This window comes from Arachis hypogaea, chromosome 1 (genome assembly GCF_003086295.3).
Source record: "Arachis hypogaea cultivar Tifrunner chromosome 1, arahy.Tifrunner.gnm2.J5K5, whole genome shotgun sequence".
Lineage (NCBI taxonomy): Eukaryota > Viridiplantae > Streptophyta > Magnoliopsida > Fabales > Fabaceae > Arachis > Arachis hypogaea.
In genome coordinates, this window is record NC_092036.1 from 4,530,074 (window position 1) to 4,543,921 (window position 13,848).

Sequence of the window (13,848 nt, forward strand, 5' to 3'; positions counted from 1 at the left end):
TGGTTTATGTTTGATACTACTCTTTCTAAAATGCAAGTATTATTGTGAACAAAATCTTTTTATAAATAATTGTGTCGTAATATGATCGTTTGATTTAATATTTAACTCTACAAGATTATTTTATGATAATTTTTTTATATATATATTTTTACGGAAAAATTTTGCATCCATGTATTTTTTACATAGTTGTTAACCAAGTAATTTCCTCCATACGCGCGTCTCCCACCCTTCACTCATTTTCCATATATGCGCTACATATAACGTGCTGCAACCTAAAGTTTTACTCAACGTAAACCTTCTGCTGCAACGTAAACCACCACCACCTCCTCCTCCTCCTCCTCTTCTCCTTCTTCTTTTCCTCCTTCTCCTTCTCCTTCTCCTTCTCCTTCTCCTTCTCCTTCTTCTTCTTCTTCTCCTTCTCCTTCTCATTCTCATTCTCATTCTCTTTCTTTCTCTTCTGGTCGCGTTCATCTTCTCGTTTTCTTATTTCGATCTGGTTACGTTGTATTTATCTTTTTCCTATTCTTTTTCGTTTTCTTCTTCGATCTACACTTCTGAAACGAATCAAACTGACAAAGTTTGGATTATTCAATTTTGAATCGAATTGAATGGAATGCAATTGCTAATTTGAATTGAATTAAATGGACGAAGGTGTACTGAATTGAATTGAATTGAATTGAGTTGATAATATGTAAATTGTAGGCAGAGTTATTTGAATTTGATTTTATATAATGGATTATGTTTCGTTCACTAAGTACTATACAATTGTTTCACCATGAGTACTGTGTTCGGATCATTCTGCAGAAAGCTGTTTAAATTTGATTTTATATAATGGATTATGTTTCTTTCACTCAGTACTATACAATTGTATTGTGTTAGGTTCACCATGAGTACTATGTTTGGTTTACCATGAGTACCGTATTTGGTTCACCATGAGTACTGTGTTCGGTTCATTCTGTACTATTCAAAACTCTTCTTCCTCACCTTCTACTGCTTCTTCACCAGAGAGAGAAGGAGGAAAAGACAAAAAAATATAGCAGCAACAACAACAAAAGAATGACGATAGGGTTTTAGGGTTTAGGGTATTAGGGTTTAGAGTTTATGGGTTCAGGGTTCAGTGTACAAGGGTTCAGTGTGTTTCAAACTTTTGATTCGTCCCATGTATTAATTTTGGTTCATGGTGTTCATGGTTGAGAGTTTAGGGTTTAAGGGTCTAGGGTTTAGAGTTCAAGATTTTAGGGGTTTAGTGTTTACGGTAGGGTTCAGGGTTTAGGGTTTAGCATTCAGGGTTCGTTCACTCAGTACTATACAATTGTATTGTGTTCGGTTCACCATGAGTACTATGTTCGGTTCACCATGAGTACTGTGTTCAGTTCATTCTGTACTATTCAAAATTCTTCTTCCTCACCTTCTACTGTTTTTTCACCAGAGAGAGAAGGAGGAAAAGACAAAAAATACAGCAGCAACAACAATAAAAGAATGACGATAAGGAGAAAACACGCGAAGAATAAGGAACACGAAAAAGTAGGAGAAAGAGGAACGCGAAGAAGAAGGCAAAGAAGAAGAAGAAAATGCTCTGTGCGTAAACGAGCGTGAAAAGAAGAAGAAGAAAAAGAAGAAGCGTGAAGAAGAAGAAGCGATGGGCAAAAACGATTTCGTATGTGTTGGGCACGTGTATTTCACGTTTCATTTAATGATATTGAATTTTTTTAGTGTTGGACTAACTTAGTTACATGGATGTGTAGCATCCCCTATATTTTTATTACATTATTGGTTGTCTATGTTACACAGGAAGCAAACCAACAAGAAACATTTAAGCATGCCTTGGATATAGTGAGATTCTAATGTTACTTGTCTCCCATTATTTGTTGATGTAGGATAAACGGATTTTTTTTAAAATTAAAAAAAATATTTCTTTTTGTTCAATGTCAACGTAAAAAATTGTACACAAATATACGTATTACTACTTATATCGGTAAATAATATCATTGAATTATTTATTATTTACAACTGTAGAAATATAAATATCTAATTTGGTGTTCATGTAAAAACAATTAAACTGTTTTTTAATATAAAATAAAAAATAAAATATATTTTTTTATCTTTAAATTTTTTTTAAAAAAATAGAACAATTTATTGACAATTTTACAAAAATAACCTTCAAATACAAATAAATCAAACATGATAGTCATGTATTATTACTAGATTGGGTCTAAATTTTTAAAAAATTTAACTATCATAAGTATATTTATTGTAAATAAAAAATTTTAAAAATAAAATTAAAATAAAATAAAATTTAAGAATATTTTAAAAATTTTTGATAAATTTTAAAAACAAAAAATATATTTTACTTTAAAATAAATTAAAGAGTGAAAGAAAAGATAAGGTTATTGATGGGCAAATTGAATGGTAGCCAACCTATCCCCTTGATGTTATGTGGCCAATTTGACCATATATATATAAAACAGAACTTCCAATAACTAAGAATGGATGAAAAGTTTCCATCTCCTCTCAATATTTGTTTTCTTTTTTCACCATACCATATACCTTCCAACCAAGTTGTCTATTTTTTTTTGGTGAAGGGAAAATTAAGTTTGGGTTTTCATGGAAGAAAAAAGCAATTGAATCTTAAGCAAGATTCCACCCTTCTCAATCAATCAACCTCAACATACACCATGTCCCATTTTCTGTATTTTAATGTAATATTATTGGCTTGTTTGGGTGAACTTCTAAGAAAAGATCTTTTTTCGAGTTATCTTTTTTTAAAAGATCTTATAGAGAAGTAAAAGTAATTTTATGTTTGGATATCTCATGTAAAAAGGTCTTTTTATCTATCAATTATGTTTGGGTATAACAATATAAAAGTACTTTTTGTTTATTTATTACATGAAAAACATCTTTTTTTTAAGGAAAAAAGATCTTTTAAAAAAAGATGTAAATTACAGCTTCTCAAAAAAGATCTTTTTTTTATTTTACTAGTGCTTTTACTTTTACTACTAGAAATTTGCCAAACACGTTAAAAAATAAAAAAAAAATCTTTTTTTCCATTGAAAAAAGGTCTTTTTTTAACAAAATAATGGCGCCCAAACATGCACTATATACGTTGATAATTAAAAGACAACAATTTAAATTTTCTTTTTCTACTAGATGTGGAGTAATCATCAAGATGAATTGCATCAACTCTTGGATACGAGGGAAAGCAAAGTAAGTAATCGGGTTACTTAATAATCACCTACCATTGACGAAATCCTAAATTAATGCACAAATAATTGAAATTTGATATGAATGGTAGCTATGATAACGCACTTTGTATATGCTATATTGCTTGCAAATTAAAACCTCTCTTTAAGTCATGATTAAACTCACACTACCTACCTAGGATTATTAGGAGTGCTTAGACTGAAGAATTAAACCTAGATGCACTTAGAAAATTTGAAGAAAAAAAAAAACTTTTAAAGACAAAAGCATAAAATCAACTTCAGTTTAACAATACAGGTATAACCAAAAATTGATCAACCTTAGTCAAGTTGCAAGTGAAATTATATTATTGGTCCACTTGCAAGAGCAGATTTTATCCTGGCCCATTTGCTTAGAAGACAAATTGCAACTCATCTATTATATGAAAGTGATGCAGAAGGGTATAGAAACTAAGGATGCCATATCACCAGAAGAAAAACACTATCAAAAAATTAGGGAAAAAGGGGGAAATATTAAAAATAAATATTGTGAAAAGGATTTAACATTTTTCTCTTGATGTGTTGTAAAGTAAGTCTCTCGCTATTTATTTTAAAATAAAATTAAATGAAAAATGTAAAAAAAAAAATTATATAATAAAAAATTATATTTTTAAAATATTTAATAAAAATTTGAAAATTTCATTTCCTGCATCAATCAAGCAGGTCAAGAGTCACACGTATTTAAATAACAAAACCTTGGACACCTGGAAAGAGAATTAAAGACGGTAATCTTTGGGCAACCTCATAAGTTAATACACATGTATTTTTCTAATAAGGAATGTTTTGGTGAAATTTCTGTGTTGAATATTCATCATGTTATTATTATAAAATAGAAAATTCAGATTTAACTGAGCATAAATAATCTATACTCCTTCTTTAATATAATTAAGTGGTAAATAAAAAAATTAATTTTAATAAATTGTCAGTATAAAACAGTTTTATACGTATATTCAATCGCATAATGTCATATCATTTAAAAATAACTACTATTAAAATTAAAATCAATAAAAAAAGTATTTAAAAAATATTTTACTTATTCTTTTCTTTTTTTTTCTTTATATGAGTATATTGCTTCTACAATCCAAGAATGAAGGAAGTTTAGGAAGTTAGTCAAAATTTCAAGGAACATATACTTTGCTTCAAAGCACCAAAAATTAAAAAAAGAAATTCTTTTCCCTTCCAAGCACAACAAAATTAGGATCATCCATACTCCACACATCACCCAACACGTATGCATCATATCCCATGCTTTCTTTCACATTAATGTTATAATATAAGCCCTTAAATATAAGACTTTCCATAACCAAAACAATCCAATCAAGACACTTTTCTGTCATCAAATATCACCATCTCATACCAATCAAAACTGCTGGGTAAGCCAACAAAATCACCCACCTTTTGCTCTTTTTTACATCAGGATTTCATTATTTCTAGTGTTTTTAAGTGAATTTATTCATATTCTCATTTAATTATATTCACCTATTTGTTGATCACTAATTCAAGTGGCTAGTAACAAGAACTATTTATTTTTATTTATATAATAATATATTATAAAAAAATTCACCGTCATCTAATTCATTTCATTCCTTCACCTAAACTCAATTCGAAAATAGTAAACCATAAAAAAAAAAACATTTTTTTACAATTATAAAAAATATATGGTAAAAACTCAGGTATAGTCGACTTCACGTGAAATTAATAGTTGAGAACTATTAGATAAAAATTTAGTCAAATCAGTCAAATCATTTAACGACTCTCAAATATCAACTTCACGTAAAGTTGACTCTACCTGATTTTCCACTAAAATATATACATTTAATTTATATTTTTTTATTTTTTGTCAATGCAGGAAAAAAAAAAGCTCACCATGTAAGAATATCAAAAAGAGTAAGGCAACAGCTTAATTAAAATCCTTGCGTGTCCGAAACCAATTGAGTATTATATTTCTGTTCCTTCACATTTCTTTATCATTAGAAATTAAAAAAAAAAACAAAAAGAAAAGAAAAAAGAAAGTAGTTGTTAAGTAGCAGTGAAGAGAGAGAGAGAGAGTGAGAAAAAACAGGGGAAGAAAGAAGAAAAGAGAAAAGAGAAAAGATTAAGGATTGATTCATATGAAGAGTGAGTATAACAGTTACAGGAGGAAGAGAAATATTGATCAACCTGGGAAAGCACGGAGAGTTGTTGTTGGAAGGAATCTTGGATTGCATCCATGAAATCACAACGGCACTGGCCTTCGCTGACAGGATGAGCGATTCTGCTTACAAGGTCGACACCACCTCCCGCCTTGCTCAATGGCGAATCGACAACTTGGCCTCTTGCACTTACCGCAAATCCGATCCTTTCAAGATCGGAAAATGGAACTGGTAAAAAGTTAGTTGAGTTAGTTACACTTACTTGTGCCCGCAAAGCCTTCAATATTTTGATTCCGTTTTTTTTTTGTTGAATTATGGAAATGAAGGCATTTGTCTGTGGAGAAGAACAGGGTTTTGTTTGTTAAATTGTATCCAGAAATTTCGAATCTAACACGAGATAACCCCCCGATTGCGTCCTTCATCATTAGGGTGGTTAGTTCTGTTGGAGATCGCAAGTCCCTCACTCATCCAGGTAACGCAAATATTTTTTCTTTTGTAATTTTGTTTATTCAGTTTTTATTTTATTTGTTTTCGTAGAAAATTATCAATATTTGATTCTTTCATGTAGTTGCATGGAGTTGTTCTTATTACAAATTCCATGATATAATATACCTTAGATTCAAGTGGTTAGCTCATTAACAACAAACTCTTAGATAAAGTTTTGATCTATGATGGATTAGTTTTTAGTGTGTAGACACAAAAAAAAAAGTAGAAACTCAAGTCAGTGGACTTCACGTGAAGTTGATAATTAAGAGTCGTTAAATGATTTGATTAATTTGACTAAATTTTCATTTTAGGACTCTCAGCTATCAACTTCTCTTGAAGTCTACTACACCTGAGTTTTCACAAAAAATACTGTGAAAAACCAAAATATATATACCTTAGATTACATTTGAATACTCCCACCCTTTCAAAATAGTTGTACTTTAGCTTTATATATATATATATATATATAACAAAAATTAATGTGTTTATTTTGCATCTAAAATTGACTGATTTTTCACCATGATGCAGAGATAAGAGATAAGCTGATAAAGAGCAACGAGGACTTTGTTTGGGCAATTGAGGTTCCACTAACTGGGAAATTCATTATCGACGTTGAGTTCCTTGATTTGAAGACTGCATCCCCAAACGTACGTACCCTGTGATTACCTCCATAGTATTAATTACTTAGTTTTAATGTACATGGCCTTATAGTAATGTATTTGGATACAAATTTTGTACCTAAAGACGTACCATGTTAGTATACTAAGTGATAGTTACCAATTTGAGAGTAGTATACTAAGTAGTCTACATGTTAGTATAAACAGTGTTAATTTAACAGTATAATTTCAATTTCAAATCATATTTTACCTTATTACCTGCATCATTCTTATTGAATCCAGGGTGAGGAACCTTGTTCTATTTGGGCTGCCGGTTTTACTCAGCAAAGATCAAATGCGACGGCGCTTGAGACTCTGGGTAAAATGCTAACAGAAGGGATTCACACAGACATAACCATCAATGCTTCGGACGGAAGCATAGGAGCTCACAGGGCAGTTCTGGCTGCCCGGTCGCCTGTGTTTCGCAGCATGTTTTCGCACGATCTCAAGGAGAAAGAGCTGTCAACTGTCAACATCCAAGACATGTCGATTGAAGCTTGCCAGGCACTTCTAAATTATCTCTATGGGATCATTAAGAACGACGAGTTTTTGATGCATAGATTAGCCCTTCTACATGCTGCTGATAAATATGACATATCTGACTTGAGAGAGGCATGTCATGAGAGTCTTCTAGAAGACATTGACACGAAAAATGTCCTCGAGAGGCTCCAGAATGCGTCGCTGTATCGGCTGATGAAACTGAAGATGAGCTGTATTAGATATCTTGTGAAATTTGGTAAGGTATTCGAAATTCGCGATGATTTCAATTGCTTCATGCAAAATGCAGATAGGGATTTGATTGCTGAAGTCTTCCATGAAGTTCTTGATGCATGGAAAGGATTCTGAAGAAATGATCCTTCCATTTTTCAAAGGACATGAAGACTTGATTGTTATTTAACATATGCGCAAAAGTAGATTGTTTGAATTTGTTCCGCAAGATTTGAATTGATTAATATAATTCTTTAGCTCAGAGGATGATTTTTTTTCCCTTTTCTTGTAAATATATCTTGTTCTTCATAGATAAACTATGAGAAAAAATTGTACATTGTATAAAAAATACATACCTTCATGAATTCAGATTGTTTGATGATACTTGATATTGTTGTTTTGAGTTTCTGAGTTTGGTATGAAGGTGAAAATGTATTGATTATGGTTAATAGATACAAGAAAGCAGAACTTGTGTACATATTATTAATACAAGTAGCATCATGAGAAGAACTGAAGAAGTGGATTTTTTTTTCCATTGGATTTTATTAAGAGCACTTGTTAAGATTTTTCAAAATGAAAACTTCTGAATAAAAGTAAGGTTTTTGAGCAACCAATATTAGAAAATGAAAGGCTTTCGTTATAAAAACCTTATTCTTGTGTATTGGTTAACAAAGTCATTTTTATTTTCATCATTTATATTCTGAATTGAAATTAGTTCAAGTAAAATAGAGTTTGATTTTGAAGTACTTAAACATTTTACACAATTGTGTAAATATATTCGTTTTTTTTAGATAATTATTTTTATTGATGTGGTATTACGTAATTGGATGTACGTGTAAAACTACCTCATATTGATAATATATTAAAATTAAATTCGAGTAAAATATACCATTTGTGGGAGATTTTTTCAAAGAAAATTTATTATAAAAAGAGTTCCCTATTTTTTCAAAGAAATCTTTTGTAATATAATTTATAATGTCAGAATAAATCAAAGTAATTTTAAAAAATTTATATTTTTGTAATGTTATTATGGACAAAAATATTAGTTTATCACTTGAACTAAAACCTTAGCTGAGCTAATTTTTAAGTTGAATTAGACACACTAGCTTCTAATTTTCTTTTCGTTGTTTTGGGCCGTCCCTAAATATTCATACTACAAATTTCAAACTCCAAAAATCCAAGTCTTGAACATGAGAGGAGTAATCCTTTCTAAGTTAACTTCTTGAGTTAATTGAAGTCTAATCAAGCATAAAAGTTCTAACCAAGTTGGGTTGGTCTAGTGGTTAGCTCACTAGTCCGCTTAAACAAGTGTCAGGGGTTCGAATCCCGCCTTATGTATGCAGTAACCCATTGGCCAACGGCAAACCCTTAAATGGAGTTCAGTACCGCGGCGGATTAGTTCTTGGTCCTCCGAGTTGGGGGATACCGTGAAAAACAAAAAAAAAAAAGAATAAAAATTCTATAGAAGTTGAATATGAATAACAAACTCATTGATCATAAACATAATGGAATTTATGAAGATAGATTAACAGCTAGAAGGTTGATGAACGACGCACCTTTAATAGAAAGTCCTCATGTTAAGTCTTGATCAGAAGTAGGTGGCTTGCAAAAACATATCAAGAAATGACATGCATTATGCTTTATGGTAGGTGCTTGGGGCAGAATATGGAATATTAAGAGAATCTTCTATTTACCGCTGCTGATATTATATGTAGTTATATACACACATACACGCGCGGCTTCTTTTCCCGACATTAATAATCTTATCCCCAGAAAATAATTAAATAAATAAATATAACTGATATAACATGGAGGTCCTAAAATAGTACTAACTACTAACTGAATAAGTCCTTTTTTTTAACTAAATATGGAATTATATTTTAATAAAATTAGAAATATATTTTTTTGTCTTTTTACTCTTTTCTTCTTTTAAAATTTGTGTTTTTTTAAAAAAAAAACATAGAATTTCTATTTTTTTCATCCACAAATTTCTATATTAAAAAATTTATGTGTTTTATTTTTGAAAAGTAGAAACCAAAAAATTTGTGAAAATAAACACACAAAATTTATAAAGATGAATATGAAATAGTTAAATAGATAAAATAAAAAGTAAATAGCTATTTCTAACCATGAAATATCGAAGAGCTGATAATATTTACCATGAGTAATATAAATTAACTTTGTAATCATAAAATTTATCCTGTTTGATATTTCTAACTAAATATCAATTTTTCAAATTTGCCGTTAGTTTGATTTCTTATTATTATCCAAAGTATTATTATTTTATTTTAATTTAATAATAAACAAATCACTCATCAGAGTCTCTTAGTACCAAATTGAAACACAATGGGTTTCGCGCACAGAGTAAAAGTTCTTCATCAATGGTGGTCAGTTCTCCTCTAACCCAACGAATATTGTCACTCTTCACCGGCATTCATCATTTGTGAGCGTTGCCGGTTTAGTTGTCGTCGCGGAAGTTCTCTATTTCATGTATTCAGAGCTTATACGTTCCCGTTTCCGTCGTCATTTACATCTTTGTGTCGAGTATTCCCTCCATTTAAAATGTAGAATCAAGGTTTGATTTGGGCATCTTCTTTTCCTAAGTTGACGTTGAATTGGAATGGAAGTGGAATGTAGTGTTGAAAATTGGAGTCTAGTTGTTGGTGGTCCAAGTCTTAGAGTCGACATAAATTGCATGAATCTACTAGTAGTTCTAGCACTAGCACCATGTATGGTCTCCTGGCTAACAATAGGCCTACTTGAGGGTTGCTTATTGAAGGAGGCCTCATGTTGTTGAACAGAGTTAGAGGAGGCTTGTTGGTATTCTTTCTTATGGTAGGCCTCTTGCTATTGAAGGTTTGATTGGTGGTGATCTTATAGGTGCCGGTTGAATTGGAGGTTGGTTGTCTTGAAGAAGAATAAGTGGAGCGGAGTTTGGTATCATCTATTTAAAGAGGAAATAATTGTTTTAACAGTTAAAAACTGTGAGGAAATAATTACATTAACAGTTAAAAACTATGGAATTGTCCGAATCACCATAGATGGCACTGCAACAGGTGCGGCTGGTACTGCCAGTGTTGCATCTAGGACTACTACTGGTCCTGCATCTGGGACTACTGTTGGTCCTGCTTCTTCGGCTGCAACTATGTCATCCTTCTTTTTTTGACAGATTCTACTATTTACCAAACCTTAACCACAAATTCCATTACCATTATTTAGTCAACAATTTAGTAAAATATCTAAAGTCACAAAAAAATCTAAAAAATAAAAAAAAATTATACCAAATCCTAATCACAAATTTCATTACACTAATTTAATCAATAATTTTATAAACTATTTACCAAAAAAACTCTAGACTCACATAAAAATCTTAATAAAATTAAAAAAACTATGCCAAACTTACCTTTGATGTTGGCTGCAGAATGCTGGAGCAGTGATGGTACCAGTAGTAACGGCGACACCGACGGCAGTGGCTACCAAGAACAACGGCGGCATTCCCAATGTCCCCAGTAGTGATCGACAACTCCAACGGCAACAACGTCCCGTGGCGGTGGCACCAGAGGCTTCGGCAGGTGACGGCAACGCTAACAACACCTCCTTCGATGGCGGAGCACGAGAGGAGAGAGAGAGAGAGAGAACTCGGACAAGTGAGAGAGGAGGGGTTCATATTTGAATTTTAAACTAGTTTACTGTCAGATTATTCCAACGGTAAATTGGTGAAACGCAGCATTTCATTAAATCGATTTACTGTCGGCTAAAATCGACAGTAAATTCGCCGGTACCTGTGGCGCCAACAAAATCATATTTCACGCCCCTAATCAACGTCAGATTTATCATCGAAATGTAGAATCTGACGGTAAACATTTTTGAAAAATCTAAGCTACCTTGTATCCAATGCGAAATCCGCCGCTAACTCCACCGGTAATCGTCGATGCTAAATCCGACGGTTCTCAGCGTCTTTCTTGTAGTGTAAGTCCCTATACCATATTAGATTTTATAACTAAGTTCTTACCATGATAAAAATGTTGAAATTAACAAAATATTCTGTTAAACTATACATAATACTCAGTCAAATGTTAAGCATATTCATTTTATTTAACATAATATTTCGTTAATTTCAGCGTCTTTATCATGGCAGGAACTTAATTACAAAATCTGATATCGTATAGAGACTCAATCGAAAAAAAAAGTATAAAGACCTAATTAAAAACTCAATAAAACTATAAGGACCGAGAGAATAATTAAACTGAATAATAATTTCCATACAGATCATCTCGGCAAATATAATCTAAACATATACATATATATATATATATATATATATATATATATATATATATATATATATATATATATATATGTTCTTAACCTTAAAAAATGCTAACAACAAATAAGTTTTTAAAAGATTTAAAAATGCGACAAAAAATATAAATATTAAATATATTCTAAACAAATACTTTATAGAAAATAAGATCTTTTCATCCTTAAAATTTACTAATTTTATGTCAAATAAATTTTTTAAAAATTTTGTAATTATAAATTACTATATTTTTTTGGAAAATAAAAAAAATCTAGAGATCAAATTTTGTTCTAAATTTTATGTATTTTTTAAATATTTATTTAAATATTGTCACAAAAATTCAGATCAAATGAATATGTTAATTAAATATACAAGTTTTTTTGTTACTCACAAAAAAATAATATTTATTAATTATTTTTATTACATTTTCAAATCTTTTAAAGTCCATTTTGTCGACAACATTTTTTAAGGATTTTTTATCTACAGTTAAATTTTTTAAATACCGAATTATTAGTATTATTTTTCTAAAATTTGTCATATTCATGAGGCAATTAAGTTCAAACAAAATAATAAACTTTATAACAACACTTCGCAGCAATGAAATTTTGATTTATTTGTATTTGTATCTTGTAACTCTTTAGTGTAAGGGGAGAACACATACTATTCTAGAATCATATTGCATATAATAATATTTAAAAAATTAAACATGTATATAAACGCTAGTCTTTTGTAAACTTCTAATTGCAAGACAAAATAGACTAGGGGGCCATGGACAGGATTTGTTCAACTCTTACATTATTGATGGTTGGATTTTTTATTTTTTCTATCATCGCTGAATATCAAGATGTTGTTTCAGAAAAACCTTCAAATTCGGCTCAGCTTTTTCAATGTGTCAAGAAGTGTTGGAAATACTATATATTTAATTCGAGAAAGAGGGAGAAATGCGTTAATAAATGTCTTAAACTCTTAATGCGTTATGGACTGTCTGGCAGCGGCAGAAAAAATGTGATTTTGAAGGAGACGAAGTGCTAGAGGGTCTATTATTTTGTACTTATTGCTGTTGCGAGAATAGAAATAAAACATTTGAATCTTCTAAAATGAAAAATTTAATAAAATAGTAAAATAATGAGCTTATTATTATTAATTTGGTAATTTTTATAAAATATATATTTTATTATTTTAATTTAAAGTTTTATTACACATCTAAGTAATTTATGCAACTAAGCAATTAAGTCATTTAGTTTACGCTAAATAAAGCTTCGTTTTCTTCTTCTTCCTCTTTTTCTGGTGACCATAGCCCTTGTGACAGTCACAATAGAAGTTCTTGTTTCCCCCCGTACGGTCCTTGAGTGGTCGGGGCTTCGGCAGGATTCCTTTCTCGGCAATTTGCTGATAAACTTCCATGATGGGAAGAGTGAGCGGAGTGTAGTTGGTGAATTTCCCAACCTGGGGGAATGGCTGGGTGCCTTGCTCGGCGCTCCTTCCCTGGCTTGTTCTTTTTGTCTTTCTCCATTACCTTGTTGCCTAGGTTGGTTGTAGTCGGAGTGCCATTTATTGGCAGCCACGACTTGGCTGACTTCCTCGTCATTTATGTACTCCTTGGCTACCGTTTGGATCTCGTGCATCGTCCAAACTGGTTTCGTGGTAAGGTGCTTTCGAAAGTTCTTGTTGAGGAGGCCGTTCGTCAGACAAAGGCTGGCCACCGAATCGGTTAGGCCGTCAATTTCCAAGCATTCGTCGTTGAACTGGTCCATGTATTTTCTGGTCGGCTCTCCCTGTCTCTGGGTTATCCCCAGAAGGTTGATCGGGTGCTTTGCCTTTGCTATTCGTGTTGTAAATTGGGCTAGGAAGGCACGGCTGATGTCCGAAAACCCATAGATGGACCCCTGCGGGAGGCCGTTAAACCATCTGATCGCGGGTCCTGCCAGCGTCACCGGGAAGGCTCGGCACCTCACCTCGTCCCCTACTCCCTCCAGATTCATCCTTGCTTCGAAGGCTGTGAGGTGTTCCAAAGGGTCTTGGTTTCCATCGTACCTCATGTCCGTTGGTTTGTCGAAATACTTCGGCAACCGGACTTCGAGGATGGATCGATGGAATGGGGTGGCGCCCATTATCACGGGTCGCCGTGTCCTCTCGGACCTCTCTTCCCCGTCTTCGCGATCTCGCCCTGTGTAGCGCGTTTCTTTGCCTCGGGAGTAGATTATTGTGTCATTTCGTCTTCTCGGGACGGGTGACTCTTCTCGAGTGCTCTCCGCTTCCGTTCGGGATGCGGAGGCGTGTCGTAGACGACTTCGGTGGGAGTCTCTCTCTCGACTTTCAGGAGATGGGGA

General features: G+C 32.3%; 1 protein-coding gene and 1 long non-coding RNA gene across 2 annotated transcripts; one reads left to right on the forward strand and one right to left on the reverse strand.

The window, feature by feature from the left end:
• Positions 1-4,456: 4,456 nt before the first annotated feature.
• On the forward strand, positions 4,457-7,602 carry LOC112791477 (BTB/POZ domain-containing protein At1g55760). The gene is made up of 5 exons (XM_025834332.3): positions 4,457-4,609; positions 5,086-5,599; positions 5,695-5,840; positions 6,383-6,501; positions 6,754-7,602. The coding sequence occupies exons 2-5, from the start codon at positions 5,481-5,483 to the stop codon at positions 7,354-7,356; spliced, it is 987 nt and encodes a 328-aa protein (XP_025690117.1). The 5' UTR covers positions 4,457-4,609; positions 5,086-5,480; the 3' UTR covers positions 7,357-7,602.
• Positions 5,996-6,861, reverse strand: LOC140184484 (uncharacterized). Its single transcript, XR_011881440.1, has 2 exons — positions 6,722-6,861; positions 5,996-6,510 (listed from the first exon to the last, which is right to left on the reverse strand). It is a non-coding gene; the product is annotated as an uncharacterized lncRNA (long non-coding RNA).
• Positions 7,603-13,848: the final 6,246 nt, after the last annotated feature.

Excerpts from the sequence above, each read along its gene's own strand:
- LOC112791477 (XM_025834332.3), top strand. The coding sequence starts at position 5,481 with ATGAGCGATTCTGCTTACAAGGTCGACACCACCTCCCGCCTTGCTCAA. Across the intron at positions 5,600-5,694 it reads AAGATCGGAAAATGGAACTG|GCATTTGTCTGTGGAGAAGA; the intron begins GTAAAAAGTTAG and ends ATGGAAATGAAG. Across the intron at positions 6,502-6,753 it reads TGAAGACTGCATCCCCAAAC|GGTGAGGAACCTTGTTCTAT; the intron begins GTACGTACCCTG and ends TATTGAATCCAG.